The 17,242-nt window shown below is 47.7% G+C and overlaps 1 protein-coding gene and 1 long non-coding RNA gene across 2 annotated transcripts in view; one reads left to right on the forward strand and one right to left on the reverse strand.

The window, feature by feature from the left end:
• Nucleotides 1-422: 422 nt before the first annotated feature.
• LOC135249899 (uncharacterized) lies at nt 423-1,210 on the reverse strand. The gene is made up of 2 exons (XR_010328821.1): nt 1,070-1,210; nt 423-900 (listed from the first exon to the last, which is right to left on the reverse strand). It is a non-coding gene; the product is annotated as an uncharacterized LOC135249899 (long non-coding RNA).
• Nucleotides 886-17,242, forward strand: part of LOC135249890 (dachshund homolog 2-like) — a 98,211-nt gene continuing 81,854 nt past the window's right edge. The window contains exon 1 of the mRNA XM_064325565.1: nt 886-1,544. Within this exon, the coding sequence (XP_064181635.1) occupies nt 1,036-1,544 (509 nt within the window). The 5' untranslated portion in view covers nt 886-1,035. The remainder of the gene's footprint in view (nt 1,545-17,242) is intronic.

Genomic DNA, 17,242 nt, shown 5'->3' on the forward strand with positions numbered 1-17,242 from the left:
TTCAGATGTACTATTGAAGACAGCTGTTACTGGTGTTCAGATTACTCAAATTCTGAAATTATATTTAACACATGACGTGACTTTGGTTATAATCCTATAGAAAATATGTAGCGTATTATCTCTTGCTTTGAAAGCACCGTATGAATTCCGAGCGACCTAAACAAACTAGGACAACCTGACACTCGTCTTTTGAAGTGCCCAGCCATCCAGTCGCGTTGCTGCGCTCGAACGCAGCGTGCGGGGCACGATGAAAAGGCACGCGCTTTGCCTCGTGGTGCGCATTCCCAAACACTTGCATTGTGGAGAGGACGACGTCCAGAGAGGAGAAAAAGATCTCATTAATCAAACGAAAAGACGGTTGAATAGCGGACACTCGCCACAGCGAGTTAAAACCCCAAAGCCATGAAAAGCACACCATGAAAGAAAGGGCAGCACTTTATTAAAGATAACACAAAAGAGGGACAATATTAATATTGTTAGTAATACAAACACTTGACAGTGTACGGTTCTTACATCACCGGCATCAACCACAATTCATTCTACTAACACATAATAATAACAACAATGATTACAAAAACAACATGAACAACAACAACAATAATAATAAGAAAAATAAGTCACAAAATACCTGTATAACAAAATAAATTGTTTTACACGTGCGAGACAAGTTATGTATACGAAGTGTGTGGAAAGTTAGCGCATTCGGGTGGCTGTCAGTAAAAGCCCGGCCCTTCTCCAGAGCCAGCCAGCAGCGTTTCGGGGATAGCGGGTCCAGGGATAATCTGATTGGTGGAGAGAGGTGGCACTCATGGCCGCGGAGGGCTGGCCGACGGAATCGGCGAATGCGACGCTTCTCACTTTCCCTACTAGACACTTTCGAACAAGATAGTTGCCTATTTCCTACAGTCCAGTGTGAGCAAGTGTACATGGGAAAAAAGAGAGAGGGAGGGCGAGAGTGACTGAACAGACGAAAGCTCGATCGGGAGTGAGACAAGAAGAGAGAGTTGTTTTATTTTTTTTAAATAAAAAGTGACAATGGCCGTATCGGCAGCTCCTCCTGTGCACTCACCCAACTCCGCTCCGGGATCCGGGGGTCTGTTCCGCTCCGAACCGATGTACTCCAGACCGACCGAAAACACGAGACTGACCAACAGCATGATCAACACATTCATCGCCACTGGTGGTGGAGGAGGTGGAGGAGGTGGCGGCGGCGGCGGCGGAGGGGGCAACGGGAACGGCGCCGGCGTTAGTAACGACTGTAAAATGGTGGAGGTCCATGGGGTCAAAGTAGCCTCCTTTAATATGGACGGACAGGAGCTGATCTGCCTACCCCAGGTTTTCGATCTGTTTCTCAAACACCTCGTCGGAGGGCTTCACACGGTCTACACTAAGCTCAAGCGCCTGGATATATGCCCGGTGGTGTGCACCGTGGAGCAGGTCCGAATTCTGCGGGGACTCGGCGCCATTCAGCCCGGGGTGAATCGCTGCAAACTCATCAGTCGAAGTGACTTCGAGGCGCTTTACAACGACTGCACCAATGCCAGGTTAGACATGTTTGTTTCCTCCACCCTCGCCGCTCCGCTTGTTGTCTTGTCTTTTTTTGTCCTCATTAACACGCATGCACGGTTCCCACGGTTTTTTTCTTTTTTTGTAGCATGGGAACAAATAAGTAGCGGCTACAGCAGCGCACAAGTCGCTCGCGATGGTGACCATAAAACTTTCTGAACTTCATTTTAACACGTCGCCAACGACTTAAAGAATGTTTCACAGGCATTCCTTATCGACCATAAATAAAATGAACCGACCCGTTGTGCTATTGCAATTTTTAAATTTAAATATTTGCTCACCATCCAAATGGAGAAATGCTCTCTTATATATGACAGCTGCGATTCAAACCGCCCGATTTTGGCAGTTAATTAAAAAAGAAAACTTTGTTGCAACGCTGCTCGTGTCGCTCTGTCGAAAGTTATTAAACTGCTATGTTTAAAACTGAGACAATGAATATGCCACATGTTGCCTAATTTCTGCTTAACTAAATTTTCCACGCCGTCAGGTTGCTGATACCCACTACTACTAATTAGAAGCATGTAGTTTCAGAGCATTCACTCAACATGATTAACTTATAAAGTATAATTTTAAGGGATGTGTTTTATTTTAAATCGCCATTAACTTTTTCATATGAACAAAGTCTGAAATGATTCACTTAACCACTGTGTTTAACATCTATTTTTTTGCAACAGTAATCATATTATTGAAACTCGATGAAGTTATCATTCGCTGCAGACCCCCTCCTCCTCTACACGCGAGCGCGCGCGCGCACACACGCACACACAGACACACATAAACGCAGCATCAAGTTCCAGTAAGGTGCAATGTGTCTCGTGTAACTTCAGACCGCGCTCTCAAATGCAACACGAGACCATTTGATATGTTTGAAATTTAAGAATCAAATGTTGACAAAGTAACAGGAGGTAAATTGAGTTTACTGTCCATTTGGAGCTGAATATTAGTTCTGTGACAGTAGGTCCATTTCAAAACAAGATACAGCCTAGTTTTTTTTTTTTGCATGCGCGCCGTCTCTTTTCCTTTTTGCAAAATAATATATTCATTTTCTATAAATTAATTTGTTGAAGCTTGTATTTGATGATTAATAAAGTAATTAAGTAGACTAGATATTAGAAAACTGTACAATGGGTCATATGTTGCTTGACCTGTAAATATTACATTTGACATTGTAAGTTGAAATGCTTTTCTCTAGCGCTCTCTGTTTGTAAAGAGTTCTCTCGTTACTTTTGTATTCTGGTTCTGGTGCATCAACAAAAATATGTTACAAGAACAACTGAGAACAATTGTTTCATGCAAATCGATGCATTGAGCTGGACTGTGTCATCCACAACAATTGCATTATCTGATCTATAGGCTGAGGCGCGCTCTAGATAAATTATCGCTGTTTTATTCATCGCGACTTCCAATTACAACGTTTTCCGCGAATCACCCCGTATTTTGTCGCCTTCTTGATTCGCCGTTTATGCGTACATAGACTTTGCGGGAACAAACTAAGCACCCGCTTTCACGGTCACACCGTTTACGCACGTTCCCGGGAACACAAACATCGCAACATCGTGTTCCTGAATATCTGAACCGCTATATTAACTCGCCATCTCCCCGGGAGGGAAATTGTAGCATTTGTAGAAAATGAGGCTGATTGAGAAACGGTATGCAAATGGTGCCTTGATTTATGTCCCCGTGATTTGTTTTGTCTTCTTTTCAATCTCGATTGATCTTGAATTAATTCTCGCCGCGCGGCTGCAGATGTTGCCGCGTGTTTAATAAATCAGCGAGACGTATCTGAACGAATCACTCCAGTCGCGTTCCCTGCTCGGTTTGATGTTTAGATGTTATTCTTAGCTTGTTATCATGACAGATGCATTAGTGTAACCCCCCCCCGCTTCGCCAGCAATGTCAATGAGGAGATAGAACTTCAGAGACGCCGCCCCTTATTTCCCCCCGGCACCCAGCACCCATCTTTACTGGACTAAGGCGCCTGTAGGGTTGCTGCCCAGGTCCAAGTCCAGGTCATAAGTGCGGCTTCCATTTAGGCGTTGCTAAACCGCCTACGTCAACTGCGAATCGCGCGCGCCTTTAATAAAGAGAACAACGAGAGACGCACGGTTTATTTTCCGTGAAATAACTGATAAGAAAAAAAGTAAAATAGCTGCTAGCAGTAGGCCAGATTCGGCAACGATAACAAAAAAATATTTAAACAACCAACCAACACAATTTAGTTATTGATGTAAAATAAATTAAATGTCACTCTCCGCATAATTGGTCTATGATATGTCTTCGCTCCTGCTGTTCGTTGTAGACTTCTGCTATCAAATGATAATTTGATAACATTTCTGTGCGCCCGTCTCCACGAAACATGTAGGGACTGGGACTGTATAAAACAAAACGAAACAAAGAAAATAGTGGTCAAATGAAAAGCGACGATTAATTGCCATTGCTGATTTTGATTTTATGCAGCTGTGTTTTCTATTGTTTGTATATTGTGCATATCTGATGGTCTGATGAAAGCCTGTTGACTGACTGACCGGTTTATGGATTGAAATGGACTACAATGGTTTGTGGCAGTTCAACACAGATTTCTGGTAAATACAAAAAAACATTAAATATATAATCACATTACACGCAGATTGAAACAGGAACAGATATGTTTGACTTTACAACATTTACACTGTCATTTATGCATGTATAATATTTGTGTTGGTTCTCTCTTGTGGGCAGTTAGCAGAAGAATCTAAATCGCTCAGTCAGTTTATGATGCGTGTTTGTGAAAGCAGAGCCGTTGCTTCAGAGACTTGAGTTTTGCACAAATACACGGGTCTGCTGATTGGCTGGAGGTCAGACACACCGATTGGCCACGGGCTGGTGTTAGGAAGGTTATGCTGCATGACTGACTTCCTGTGTGGAGCCCGTGTGAGGCTATTGTGTCTGCTCATGTGTGAGGTGTTTGCTCTACGAATTATGAATTGATTTCTGATTTTTGAACGGCTGGATCTGTAGTGCTTCTATCAAGATTGGATAAGATAAGAATTGTGTGTGTGCGTGTGTGTGTGTATGTGAGAGAGAAAGAGAGAGAGAGTGAGAGGAAGGGAATGTGGTGCTGTAATATCCAGTATGGTCAACCTGTCTTGTCTTCCACCCTAAAAGTTCACAAGTTCACAAGCACCTGCCATCATGTACAAACACACATGCACACCCATGCACACACATGCACATGCAAACGCTCAGACCTTGACACTTGTCCAGAGAGTGAATCACACACAGACAAACATGCAGTTTCACAGGGGGCTGCTGGGTGGCTTGTCCTGGTAAGGCTCTGCTCTAGTGCGTGGATGGACCCTACGGTCTCGGTTCGAGACTCGACCGCACCCATGCCACCTGTACTTCTTACCCTGCCCCCCGCCCCGCCCCGCCCGGCCCCCACAGGGCGATGTATAATTGGTGGTAACGTCAACTAAGGTTACGGCGGATTCTGTTTGTTTAAGGAGGGTTCAGTCAGGGTTAGGAGGTTCCTTCATATGCCCCCCCCACCATCCCAAATTCTCTCCTCATTTTGGAATGCCCAATTGTGCACAGCTGCATACGTGCTGTGTAGTCGCACCACTTCCGAAACACGTGATGTCACCAGCCGGTCCATTTCCCGCAAGCCGAGCTTGCACAGGCATGAGTCAGAGGCAGACACTCCTGGGACAACTTTGGCAAGGTGGTGACCAATCAGCTGTCACCCTCTCTGTCTGCTCCCGCTGGTTGATTGGTCACCCTTGTTTAAGTGTCTGCCTCTGACTCAGGCCCTAGCAAGCTCGGAGACAAAGAAGCGGGTGACATCACACGCGTCGCACGAGGCGTGTCTACGCCCTCCCTCATTGGCTGCCGAAATGACGGCGTGAACGCGTGTGCCTGTATACGATTGGACGTTCCGAACTTGGGAGGAAATTTGGGGAAAAAAGTATGTGAAAGAATGAAATGTCACTTTGCAGGGGGACGTTCAAGATTTTGCAGTTACCCATTTTTGCTCCACTTATACGTCTCTCCAGCAGATTCCCTGCACGCTCAGTTTATGTGATGTGAAGAATATGTAAAGGTTTTATTCGTGAACAGAAACTGTACCCAGATAGCAAGCGACTCCGGGCTGGATCTGTGCCGATTCTGGCCCAAAGCCGGCACTTCCGATCCGGACACATCGCAGATCTGGCCCGGAATCTCTTGCTATCTGGGTAAGCAGTCGATGGAATTCCCAAATAAGTGGTCAGTAACAGATTGAAGTGTGGAAGTGGGCACTTAACGGAAAAATCTGAATAGCTAGGAAATACGTTTTTAATCACGGGCTGAGGACAGAAAATAAGCGGTTATAATATCAGATAGAAGTGTTATTATGATTATATAAGCAGTTAATAACAAATGCTGGTCAGGAAATAATAAACCGTTACCTCTTTTAACACGCACCCTGTAACGGGCAGTGGGGACGTAGAGGGGGTGGCGTAGAGTCACGGGACACAGAGATAAAACGTTTTGACGCGATCCTTAAAAGAATGGGCGTGGCCTATTTGAATTGGGGGTGCTGATGGGGGTCATTTTTGAATCAGTCAAAAAAAAAAAACAGAGGGTTGCGCTCTCCATTGATCTTTGTGTTTTTATCACATTCATTATTTATTGAGAGAATTTGCAAGCTAAACACAACGTTAAAGTAGCTTTTGCACTTGGGGACTGCACTTAGGAAATTGGATGGAAATTATATTAGAGATGAACATCTGTGCACTTTTCTCCCCCCCCCCCTCTCGTATTGGATTAGAGATTCAACTGTTCTTGCGCTGAGCAAAGAGTGTTGAGGATGGGGGAAAGGGGGGGGGCACGAGGGCGGGGGGGGGGGGCACAGAAAATAAGCATGGGGGAGCGAAGGCATTCAGTCTGTTTCAGAGCTGTGCGGACGGGGGAAACAGTGGGGTATGGCAGCGGATCAGCAGGCATCTTAAAGGATAAGCATGTATGTCCCCTAAACATGGGAGAAGGAATTAAGAGCACGTAAAACCCGAAGACTTGTCATGCATAGATTTTATTTCGCTGGTTCTGGCTGGAAGAAAGTTTTAAGCATTTCAATTTTCTTTTTTTTTTTTTTTTGACGTAATGCTGTCTTGGATGGTGAACCATGTTGCGGTGAAAATATTTTCAGGCGCACTTGCGGGGAACCCGACCTGCATGTGGCTGACTGAGTGGGTGTGTGTGGTGTCTGGTGTGTGTGTGTGTGTGTGTGTGTGTGTGTGGGGGGGGGTGTCGGAGTGAGAGTCCAGTCCCCGGGCATCACTCCATTTCTCATCCAGGTCCACCACTACGTTGGTAGATCTCTCTCCCTCTCTCCCTCTCTCCCTCCCTCCCTCCCCGCTCCTCCCCCCCATCGGTCGTAACTTTTGTGCTCTTCTGTTATCCGCGCTCTCGCCACTATAAATAATGAATTAAACGCTCGGTTTGCACGCCCTCAGGTTTTTGTCACATGGCGTGCCTGTGTGTCTCCTTTAAACGGTAAAAGTGGTCTTCTGGATGTTTCCATTTACACAGCATAACCCCCCCCCCTCCTGCGCAGCTGGACATCCATGTGTGTGTTTGCGCAGGTTGAATTTGGAGGGTCTGCTTAGTACTTGTAGCCTTTTAAGCAGCTGTGTGCTTAGAAAAAACACCATTATTGTGCATCGTTTGTGAGTCGAGACACATTTTTACACGAAAGTGCTTTGATGTATTCATTTATCTATCTGTGTTCCTGTTTTTTTTAAAAATTGATCTTATTGTTTATAGCGGTTGGCAAACAAATCCACCGATATCAGTTATATTGATTTTTGAAATCTGCATAAGGAGTCGGTTTCGTGGGAGCAGATTCTAGCCCATGACCTTTGACCTTAACATTTATGGTCCACTGCTGTAAAAGAAAAGTTGCACCACACTTATGTGTTTATGGCTTAGAAGACCTTAACTGAAATGTGTGTATGCGTGCGCACGTGTGTGTGTGTGTGTGTGTGTGTGTGCACATGTATGTGTTGGTGTGTGTGTGAGTGTGCGTGTGTGTACGCATGTATGTGTATGTGTGTGTGTGTGTGCGCAGTGTGTGTGTGTTTGTGTCTGTGTGTGTGTGTGCGCATGTACGTGTGTATGTGCATCCCTGCTTTGTGGTAAGCAGCTCCATATGCGAGCATGACTTGACAGCGTGAGCTACCCGTACACACACACACACCGCTGCATCTCACAAGTCGATCCATCACACACACACACACACGCGCTGCGATTCTCACACACACACACACACGCGCTGCGATTCTCATACACACACACACACACACGCGCTGCGATTCACACACACACACAACGCTGCGATTCACACACACACACACACGCTGCGATTCACACACACACACACACGCTGCGATTCACACAGCGACGTGCTGTGGTCCAGATGCAGGGCCTGCGTGCACGTTGGATTTAATCATGTTTCTCATTCTTTCTGTCGCAACCCTGGCCTGTCAGGCACATTTTTTTCTCTTTCATTCTGTCCTGAAACATCAACTAAACAACTGAGCGTGTTGCGCGTTTCCTCCCTGTGTTGCTTTCACCCTGAAACGCATCTCTTCTGAAAACTCCGGATGTGTTGGAAAGGTTTTTTTTAGGCTTGTTTTCAGAGGAGAGAGAAAAATGCTTCCCTGCAGGTACCAGTCATAGCTGCTATCCTGAAACTCCACAGACATGACAGTGCGTGTGTGTCCTGCACAACACCCAACCTGGCAGCTCATGGGGCACGTGCCCGCGGTCACACACACACGCACATGTTGGCATGCAGATGCCCACATGCACCCGCGCATGGCGTGTGGGGCTGGCTGCTGGCTACACACAGCGATGCATGCACCGGACCTGCAGTCAGCGGGATCGCATCAAATGCACACATGCAGGCTCTGTGGGGATCAGTGTCTGTGAGCATCCGTCTGTCTGTGCACACACACACACGCGTTTTTGAGTGTGTGAGTGTGTGTTCAGTTGAGTGTGGTTGTGTTTTTTGTGGGAGCATGTGCAGTGCGTTTGTGAGTAAGTTTCAGTCTTTGTGTTGTGTGAGTGTGTGTGTGTGTGTGTACGCGTGTTTGTGTAGGTACATGTTTGTGTGAGTAAGTGCGTGTTTGTGTATGTTCATTTGTGTCTGAGTGTTTATATGTGTGTGCTTTCGTGTACACCTGTGTGTGTTTGCATGTGTGTGTATATCTGTGTATGTGCACGTGTGTGTGCGTGCGTGCGTGTGTGTATGTATGTGTGTGTATGTGCACGTGTGTGTGTGTGTGTGTGTGTTCACGCACTGCTAAACAGAAGAGTGGACATGTGGCAGATGGGATAAGCTGGTCACCCGTCTCTACCTGCAGTCAGGCGGAGTGGAGGGGGGGGGGGGACTTAGCCGGTGTCATTTTGACTTTGGGAAAATCTCCTCCCTCTCCTTAATGACACATCTGCAGCGCGGCGGCTGTACTTATTACAGTCGTGTAGAGTCAAATTGATTGTCTCCTAAAATTAATTTTTGCTGTGCTCTGCCTGTGGCGGAGTGGCTACAGAAGGGCGCCTGGCTCGCAGCTGAAGTATTGTTTAATCACATTAGTATTATAGCCCTCAGGACAGCCGAGATAATTGTACAAACGAACACGGAAATATGTATCTCTAACTTTTATGATTGAATTATGCAAATGACTTATCTCTCGCCCCCTTCCAAGTTCTAATCGTCTAATTAGGAGCGATGCTTTAAACTGTCGGCTTCGGGAAGGGGGGGGATTGTAGGAGAAGAAGCAGAGGGTGGAAAATTGTAAGTGACTTTAAAAATTGCCAAAAGTACTCTTTGTACCAGAAGTATTCCCCCCCTCCTTTTTATTGAGTGAGTGAGTCAGTTAATGTGTGGTGTGTGTGTGTGATGAGAGAGAGAGTGTGTGTGTGTGTTTGTATGATGAGTCTGTGTGTGTGTGTGTGTGTGTGGGATGAGAGTGTGTGTGTGTGTGTGTGTTTGTGTGATGAGCGTGTGTGTGTGTTTGTGTGATGAGCGTGTGTGTGTGTTTGTGTGATGAGAGTGTGTGTGTGTGTTTATGTGATGAGAGTGTGTGTGTGTGTGTGTGTGTGTGTGTGTTTAGAACCTAAATGGACAGGCAGAGGGTCAAAGAGAGAGCGAAAGACAGAGAGGAGGAACGTGTGAGCCCTGGAGAGAAAAAGTGAGAAAGGAGAAATGAGAGAGAGAGAGAGAAAAGAATGGAGCAACAGAGGACAGAGAGAGAGAGAGAGAGAGAGAATGTTTGTTAGAGTCCCGTCTCCACGGAGATCCTTTAAGGATCATTAATGTTGTTTTGTTTAGCGTATCCGAGCTGGTTAGTGAGGCGGTGCGGTCCTGGTGCGGTGCGGTGCGGTCCTGGTGCGGTGCGGTGTGGCGGTGTCGTGTGGAGTCTGTGGAGAGGGGGACTCAGTGATGGGTGAAACTGCAGAGGCGCTTCCCATTGATACAGGTTAATATTTCATGATGTGCTCAGCAGTGTGTGCCCACGCCGTCTCCCCTGCTGCCCCGCAGCGACGGAGCGTTTAATCTGCGTGTCAGCGCTCTGCCCGTCAGGGCTCACGCCCGCGGCCACGCCCACACTCACGCCCACGCTCGACCGCGATGCTTACCGGAGCACAGCCACTGGGGTCAGTGTGCATGGACGGGCTGGACAGACTGGACAGGTTCCACCCCTCCGCCTTCTGGGGAAGGAAGAGTTGTGTGTGTGTGTGTGTGTGTGTGTGTGTGTGAGAGAGAGTTTGTGAGTCTTTGAGAGAGAGTGAGTGATCATGAATGGCTGCATGTGTGTGTACTGCTGCATGTGTGTGTGTGTGTATGTGTACTGCTGTATATGTGTGTGTGTGTGTGTGTGTGCACTGCTGCATGTGTGTGTGTGTGTGTGTGTGTGTACTGCTGCATGTGTGTGTGTGTGCGCACTGCTGCATGTGTGTGTGTGTGTGTGTGTTTTCGCTCTGTTCCCACTCTATCGCCAGATGAAGTGTCACCCCTCTTTAAAACGCAGGTATCCGCGGCCTCCTGCACCTCTGAGCCCCACCGGCCTGCGCCCGTTAGTTTGTTATCCTTCCTCGTGCGGCGTACGGGGGGGGGAGGGGGGGGATCTGCGTTTATCACGTCTTGTTACTGGATTTCTTTTCCATTTACCCTGGCCGTCTGTCTTCTCTGAAGAAGGGCCTCTAAAGAAACGCGAAGAGCGCCTTTCCAGACCTGTGTGCCTCCGCTGTGAAACGCAGCCTGGGGTGTAGACGTCTTCACAGTGCTGGGATGTCTGAACCCAGTACGCAGTACATAGGGGTGTAAGAGGGTGCAATATGCAGTGTGTAAGCTTATATGAGGGTGCAGTATGCAGTGTGTAAGTGTGTACACATGCTCATGTAAGTGTGTTTGAGGGGTGTAAATGGGTGAGTTTTCAGCAGGGGAGAGTGTCCCGGGCGTAAGGGTGTGTCTGAGGGTGTAAATGTGTGTGTTTTCGGCAGGGGGGTGAGTGTGTATGAGGGTGTAAATGTGTGTGTTTTCGGCAGGGGGGTGTTGTGTGTATGAGGGTGTAAATGTGTGTGTTTCCAGCGGGGGTGAGTGTGTATGAGGGTGTAAATGTGTGTGTTTTCAGCAGGGGGGTGAGTGTATGAGGGTGTAAATGTGTGTTTTCAGCAGGGGGTGTGTGATGAGGGTGTAAATGTGTGTGTTTCAGCGGGGTGAGTGTGTATGAGGGTGTAAATGTGTGTGTTTTCAGCAGGGGGTGTGTGTATGAGGGTGTAAATGTGTGTGTTTTCAGCAGGGGGGTGTGTATGAGGGTGTAAATGTGTGTGTTTTCAGCAGGGGGTGATGTGTTGAGGGTGTAAATGTGTGTGTTTTCAGCAGGGGGTAGTGTGTATGAGGGTGTAAATGTGTGTGTTTTCAGCAGGGGGGTGTGTGTTGAGGGTGTAAATGTGTGTGTTTTCAGCAGGGGGTGTGTGTATGAGGGTGTAAATGTGTGTGTTTTCAGCAGGGGGTGTGTGTATGAGGGTGTAAATGTGTGTGTTTTCAGCGGGGGTGAGTGTGTATGAGGGTGTAAATGTGTGTGTTTTCAGCAGGGGGTGTGTGTATGAGGGTGTAAATGTGTGTGTTTTCAGCAGGGGGTGAGTGTATGAGGGTGTAAATGTGTGTGTTTTCAGCAGGGGGTGTGTGTATGAGGGTGTAAATGTGTGTGTTTTCAGCGGGGTGAGTGTGTATGAGGGTGTAAATGTGTGTGTTTTCAGCAGGGGGGTGTGTGTATGAGGGTGTAAATGTGTGTGTTTTCAGCAGGGGGGTGTGTGTATGAGGGTGTAAATGTGTGTGTTTTCGCAGGGGGTGAGTGTGTTTGAGGGTGTAAATGTGTGTGTTTTCAGCAGGGGGTGTAAATGTGTGTGTTTTCAGCAGGGGGTGAGTGTGTATGAGGGTGTAAATGTGTGTGTTTTCAGCAGGGGGGTGAGTGTGTATGAGGGTGTAAATGTGTGTGTTTTCAGCAGGGGGTGTGTGTATGAGGGTGTAAATGTGTGTGTTTTCAGCAGGGGGGTGAGTGTGTATGAGGGTGTAAATGTGTGTGTTTTCGGCAGGGGGGTGTGTGTATGAGGGTGTAAATGTGTGTGTTTTCGGCAGGGGGGTGAGTGTGTATGAGGGTGTAAATGTGTGTGTTTTCAGCAGGGGGTGTGTGTATGAGGGTGTAAATGTGTGTGTTTTCAGCGGGGGTGAGTGTGTATGAGGGTGTAAATGTGTGTGTTTTCAGTGGGGGTGAGTGTGTATGAGGGTGTAAATGTGTGTGTTTTCGGCAGGGGGTGTGTGTATGAGGGTGTAAATGTGTGTGTTTTCAGCAGGGGGTGAGTGTGTATGAGGGTGTAAATGTGTGTGTTTTCAGCAGGGGGTGGAGTGTATGAGGGTGTAAATGTGTGTGTTTTCGGCAGGGGGGTGTGTGTATGAGGGTGTAAATGTGTGTGTTTCCAGCGGGGGTGAGTGTGTATGAGGGTGTAAATGTGTGTGTTTTCAGCAGGGGGTGTGTGTGTATGAGGGTGTAAATGTGTGTGTTTTCAGTGGGGGGGTGTGTGTATGAGGGTGTAAATGTGTGTGTTTTCGGCAGGGACAGAGCCTGTGTGATTTATTCCCTGCGCTGGACGGGCTGCAGGTGTGGGTCTGTTATTCTAGATGAGCAGTGGACCAGATGAGCTGGGGCGGCAGACCAGGAACAGCCTGCGTTTAATTACTGACCAGGAATTTAGAAACGCAGACCGGTGATTTATTCTGAGTAGGATGGCACTAAACTCCCCCTCCACCCTCTCCTTTTTCTCGTTCTCTCTCTCTTTTTTTCCCTTCAGGACCAGACAGTAACCCTGTTTTTCTTCTTCTTTTTTTTTTTTACAATAAAGGATAAATTATTGAAGTGTATTAAATAAGTAATAAAATATTTTTTTTGCCACAGAACAAGACCAGGTGTATGAATGTCTGTCTACTGTGTATGTGCGAATGTGTGTGCGTATGAGAGAGAGAGAGAGAGATCTATGTTATCCTTGTTTGTGGGACTAGTTTTTGGGTGGTGTACTTTTTTAACCCCAAGAATTGAGTCATTTATTCAAGTCGTTATTTATTTACTACTCAAGAAACTGTGTATCATAGCTACAGATAACCCATAAACCTTACATTGCCGAAGAATCTTACGGAAGATTAACGGCAGTAACCGTGCAGTCCAGAACAGCATTCGGTAAACCACTAAAAGGAGACGGTTGGTTCGAGAGGATTTTGGAAACAGCGAGTGTGTGTATGTAGCATGCTCCACAGAGCCAGGATTGGCGGACGGCACAGAGCTCAAAGTGGGAGAAAGCACGGCTAGTCCACTTCATGGTTTACAGTGGGACACCTGTAAGTCTACACACCGACTGGGACCGGTATGAGTGAGGGGTCAGGGGGTCCTGGAATTTTTTTGGGAATGAGGGGAGGGGAGCACTCATCTGTCTACCCCCAGTAATTTACCCCCCCCCCCTTGCTGTCGCTAGGGTTCGAGACTTCTGGCCGTGTAATAGAAGCTCCCAGAGGTATGGTGGTGTGTGTTTGGGGGGGTGAGGAGTTGTTTGAGAGGTCACGCTGGTGATGCGGGTGGTGGGGGAGGAGGAGGGGGGGCGCTCTCATGAAAACGGGCTCTGTGTGGTATCATTACAGTGGAATGTCTCTGCAGATTGTTCCGGGTGGTTAAAACGAAATGAAGTGAATCAGGGAAAGGAGAAGTGAGGCATGCAGAACGTTTTATTGCCGTCCTTTGAAGCTGTGATGACAGTAATCTCCCCCAGCAATGACTCTGTGTCAGATCACATATCGCGTGTCATTATTGGGGGGGGGGGAGTGAGGGGGGGGGCGAGGGTCACGCAGTGAAGGTTCACCTGTCTTTCTGACGGCCACAGCTTTGTCTTCTGCCAGAACCGTGCTTTCATTCTGTAGTGTGTGCGTGTGTGTGTTTGTGTGTGTGTGTGTGCATGTGAGCATGTGTGTCTGGCGCACGCACGTATGTGGTGTATGAGTGTGTGTGTGTGTGTGTGCATGTGGTATGTAAGTGTGTGTGTGTGTGCATGTGGTGTGTGCAGGTGTGCGTGTGAGTGTGTGTGTGTGTGTGTGTGTGTGTGTGTGTGCATGTGGTGTGTGAGAGTGTGTGTGTGTGTGTGTGTATGTATGTGTCTGGTGTGTGAGAGTGTGAGTGTGAGTGTGTGTGTGTGTGTGTGTGTATGTGTCTGGTGTGTGAGAGTGTGAGTGTCTGTGTGTCTGTGTGTGTCTGGTGTGTGCAGGTGTGCGTGTGTGTGTGTTTGTGTGTGTGTGTGTTCAGTGGTGAGGTGGTCTCCTCCCCCCCCCCCCCCCCCCCCCTCCACATGGGCTCCAGTGGCCAGTGGATGGAGCCGCTGATGGATGTGTGGTTCCGCCCCTTCGCAGCCGGGGCTTCTGGGTAATGGATGGCTCCTCTTTTATTGAAAGATCTCTCCGGCTGGGACGGCTTTTCACCGAGCCGTAAATCTGCACGTCTCCGCTGTCCTGCCTGTGGTTTATGTCATCATCTCTCCCTCTCTTTCTGCGCGCGCTCTCTCTCTCTCTCCCTCTCTTTCTGCGCGCCCCCTCTCTCTATCGCTCTCTCTCCCTCTCTTTCTGCGCTCTCTCTCTCTCTCTCTCCCTCTCTTTCTGCGCGCTCTCTCTCTCTCTCCCTCTCTTTCTGCACGCTCTCTCTCTCTATCTCTCTCTCTCCCTCTCTTTCTGCGCGCTCTCTCTCTCTGTCTCTCTCTCTATCTCTCTCTCTCCCTCTCTTTCTGCGTGCTCTCTCTCTCTCCCTCTCTTTCTGCGTGCTCTCTCTCTCTCTCTCTCTCTCTCTTTCTGCGCTCTCTCTCTCTCTTTCTCTATCTCTCTTTCTGCGGGCTCTCTCTCTCTCTCTCTCTCTCTCTATCTCTCCCTCACCCCCTCCCTCCTTCCATCTGCTAATAGAAGACTGCCAGGCCAGGAGTATGTCCCTCTTCTCCTGTAGCCGCTTGCTCTCCTCCGTTGTTCCTCCCTTCCTCCTTCGTCCGTGTCTCTGCCTGTTTTTTTGCACATTTTCTAATTTTATTTTATTTTCCCGATGACTGTTGTGCCATCACAGATCACATGACATCTGACCCGGAGAAACGTCAGGTTTTCATAGAAATAACCTTTTTTTGTGCGCTGTTGTTGGATTTTTCTGTTTTTTTCTCCCTACCATTCCTGTCAGTTAGCCGAAATTATCAGTTAGCCTGAATGGTTGCCTTTAATGATTATCCATCAGGAACAGAAGATTACCCATTATCACTCAGTAAGGAATTCTTAAAAAGTGAAGTGAAATGTATGATAGATGACTATTTTTTCTGTGGAATGAGCTTTAGGGGTCATGTGCTGAGTACACAGTCGCATATTTATCAGTCAGTACAGGAGGGATAACGCGTGAATGAAAGGGAAGGAAAAAAAATCTGGAAATCACCGAGTTTATGTATGATATGTATCTCACTGTGAATGGGAAACAGTAGTTGAGGGCACTGTTTTGTGTGTGAGTGTGGTGTGTGTGTATGTGGGTGTGTGTGAGCGTGAGTGTGTGTGTCTGTGTGAGCGTGTTTGTGGGGGTGTGACTGTGTGTGTGTGTGTGTGAGCGTGTGTGCGAGCATGTGTATTTGTGTATGTGTATGTGTACAGTGTGTGTGTATATGTGAGTGTGTGTGTATAGTGTGTGTGTTTGTGTGTGCATGTGAGTGTGTGTGTCTGGTGTGTGTGTTTGTGTATGCATGTGAGTGTGTGTGTATAGTGTGTGTGTTTGTGAGTGCATGTGTGTGGGTGTGTGTACGTGCGCATGCGTTTGTGTGTGCATGTGAGCGCACGTGTGCGTGCGTTTGAGCTCTCCGTAAGACGTGCTGAGCTCCAGCCCCGGTGCGAGGCTCTTATCTCCGCACGCGCGTGTGTGTGTGTGTGTGCGTGTGAAAGCGCTGAGACGGCACATCGATATCATTTCCTCGCCGCTTTGCGGCGGCGGCGGCGGCGGCTAATGACTGCGTTGATGTAGTCGAACGTTTAAGTTAATAAATATGTCAGGAGTTTCGGAGCGCCGCTCCGCTCTCCCGACGCGCCGCGCTTCCTGCCCGCGCGAACTCCGCTGCGTGCGGAGAAATCGCAATTAGTCTGAGATTTACGCGCCGGTGACAGACAGGTGTATAAATAGGGGTTAAACACACAATTTACATATTAATTTCATGATTCATTTAATCAATGATTTATGCGGATATAGATTGCATCTAATCCCGTCTCCGCTGTGGTGGGTAACCCCCCCCCCACCCCCCAACTCCCCCCCCCCTCCCCCCCCAACCTTTCCTGTTCTCTCTGTAGGCACAGATGGAGTAAAGTAGTGTATGCAAGTGCATGCCTTCTCTCCCTCTCTCGCTCACTCTCTCCGTTTCTCTCCCTGTCTCTTTCCTGAGGTGAAATTCTCATTCCCGTTGCTTTATTGCCTTTATTGGCAGGATGTATGTTATAGATGTTGCCGAAGCATAGCAAAAATCAGTTAAAATTTGAATGCTAATATTCATTATATGTTAGCTTCTCTCTCTCTCTCTCTCTCTCACTGTGTGTCACCTTTCCTCCTCCTTTCCCTCCATCTCTCTCCCCCACTCCCGCTCATGTTCTCTCTCTTTTTCTCACAGTGTACATCTCTCCCTCTCTTTCTCTCTATCTCTCACAGTGCAACTCTCTCCCTCTTTCTCTCTCCCCCACTCCCTCTTTTTTCTTTTTCTCTCTCTCTCTTTCTCCCAAATAGTTTTTAAATTGTTTTTCAGCCCTTGTATTGGGTCTGGTGCTCCCGTGTGGACTGCAGTTTGAGCCTCTCAGTGCTGCTCAACTGATGCAGCCCGAAGTAGTCCCTGCATGACCATCACGGTTATGACAGGTTACAGTCTGATTTCTGATATCCAGTGTTGTTATGGAGACCGGAACCATCGTGGTTATGACAGGTTACAGTCTCCTTTCTGATATCCAGTGTTGTTAAGGAGACCGGAACCATCGTGGTTATGACAGGTTACAGTCTCCTTTCTGATATCCAGTGTTGTTAAGGAGACCGGAACCATTGTGGTTATAGCAGGTTATGCTCTGATTTCAGAT

This window comes from Anguilla rostrata, chromosome 3, assembly GCF_018555375.3.
Source record: "Anguilla rostrata isolate EN2019 chromosome 3, ASM1855537v3, whole genome shotgun sequence".
Classification (NCBI taxonomy): Eukaryota; Metazoa; Chordata; class Actinopteri; order Anguilliformes; family Anguillidae; genus Anguilla; species Anguilla rostrata.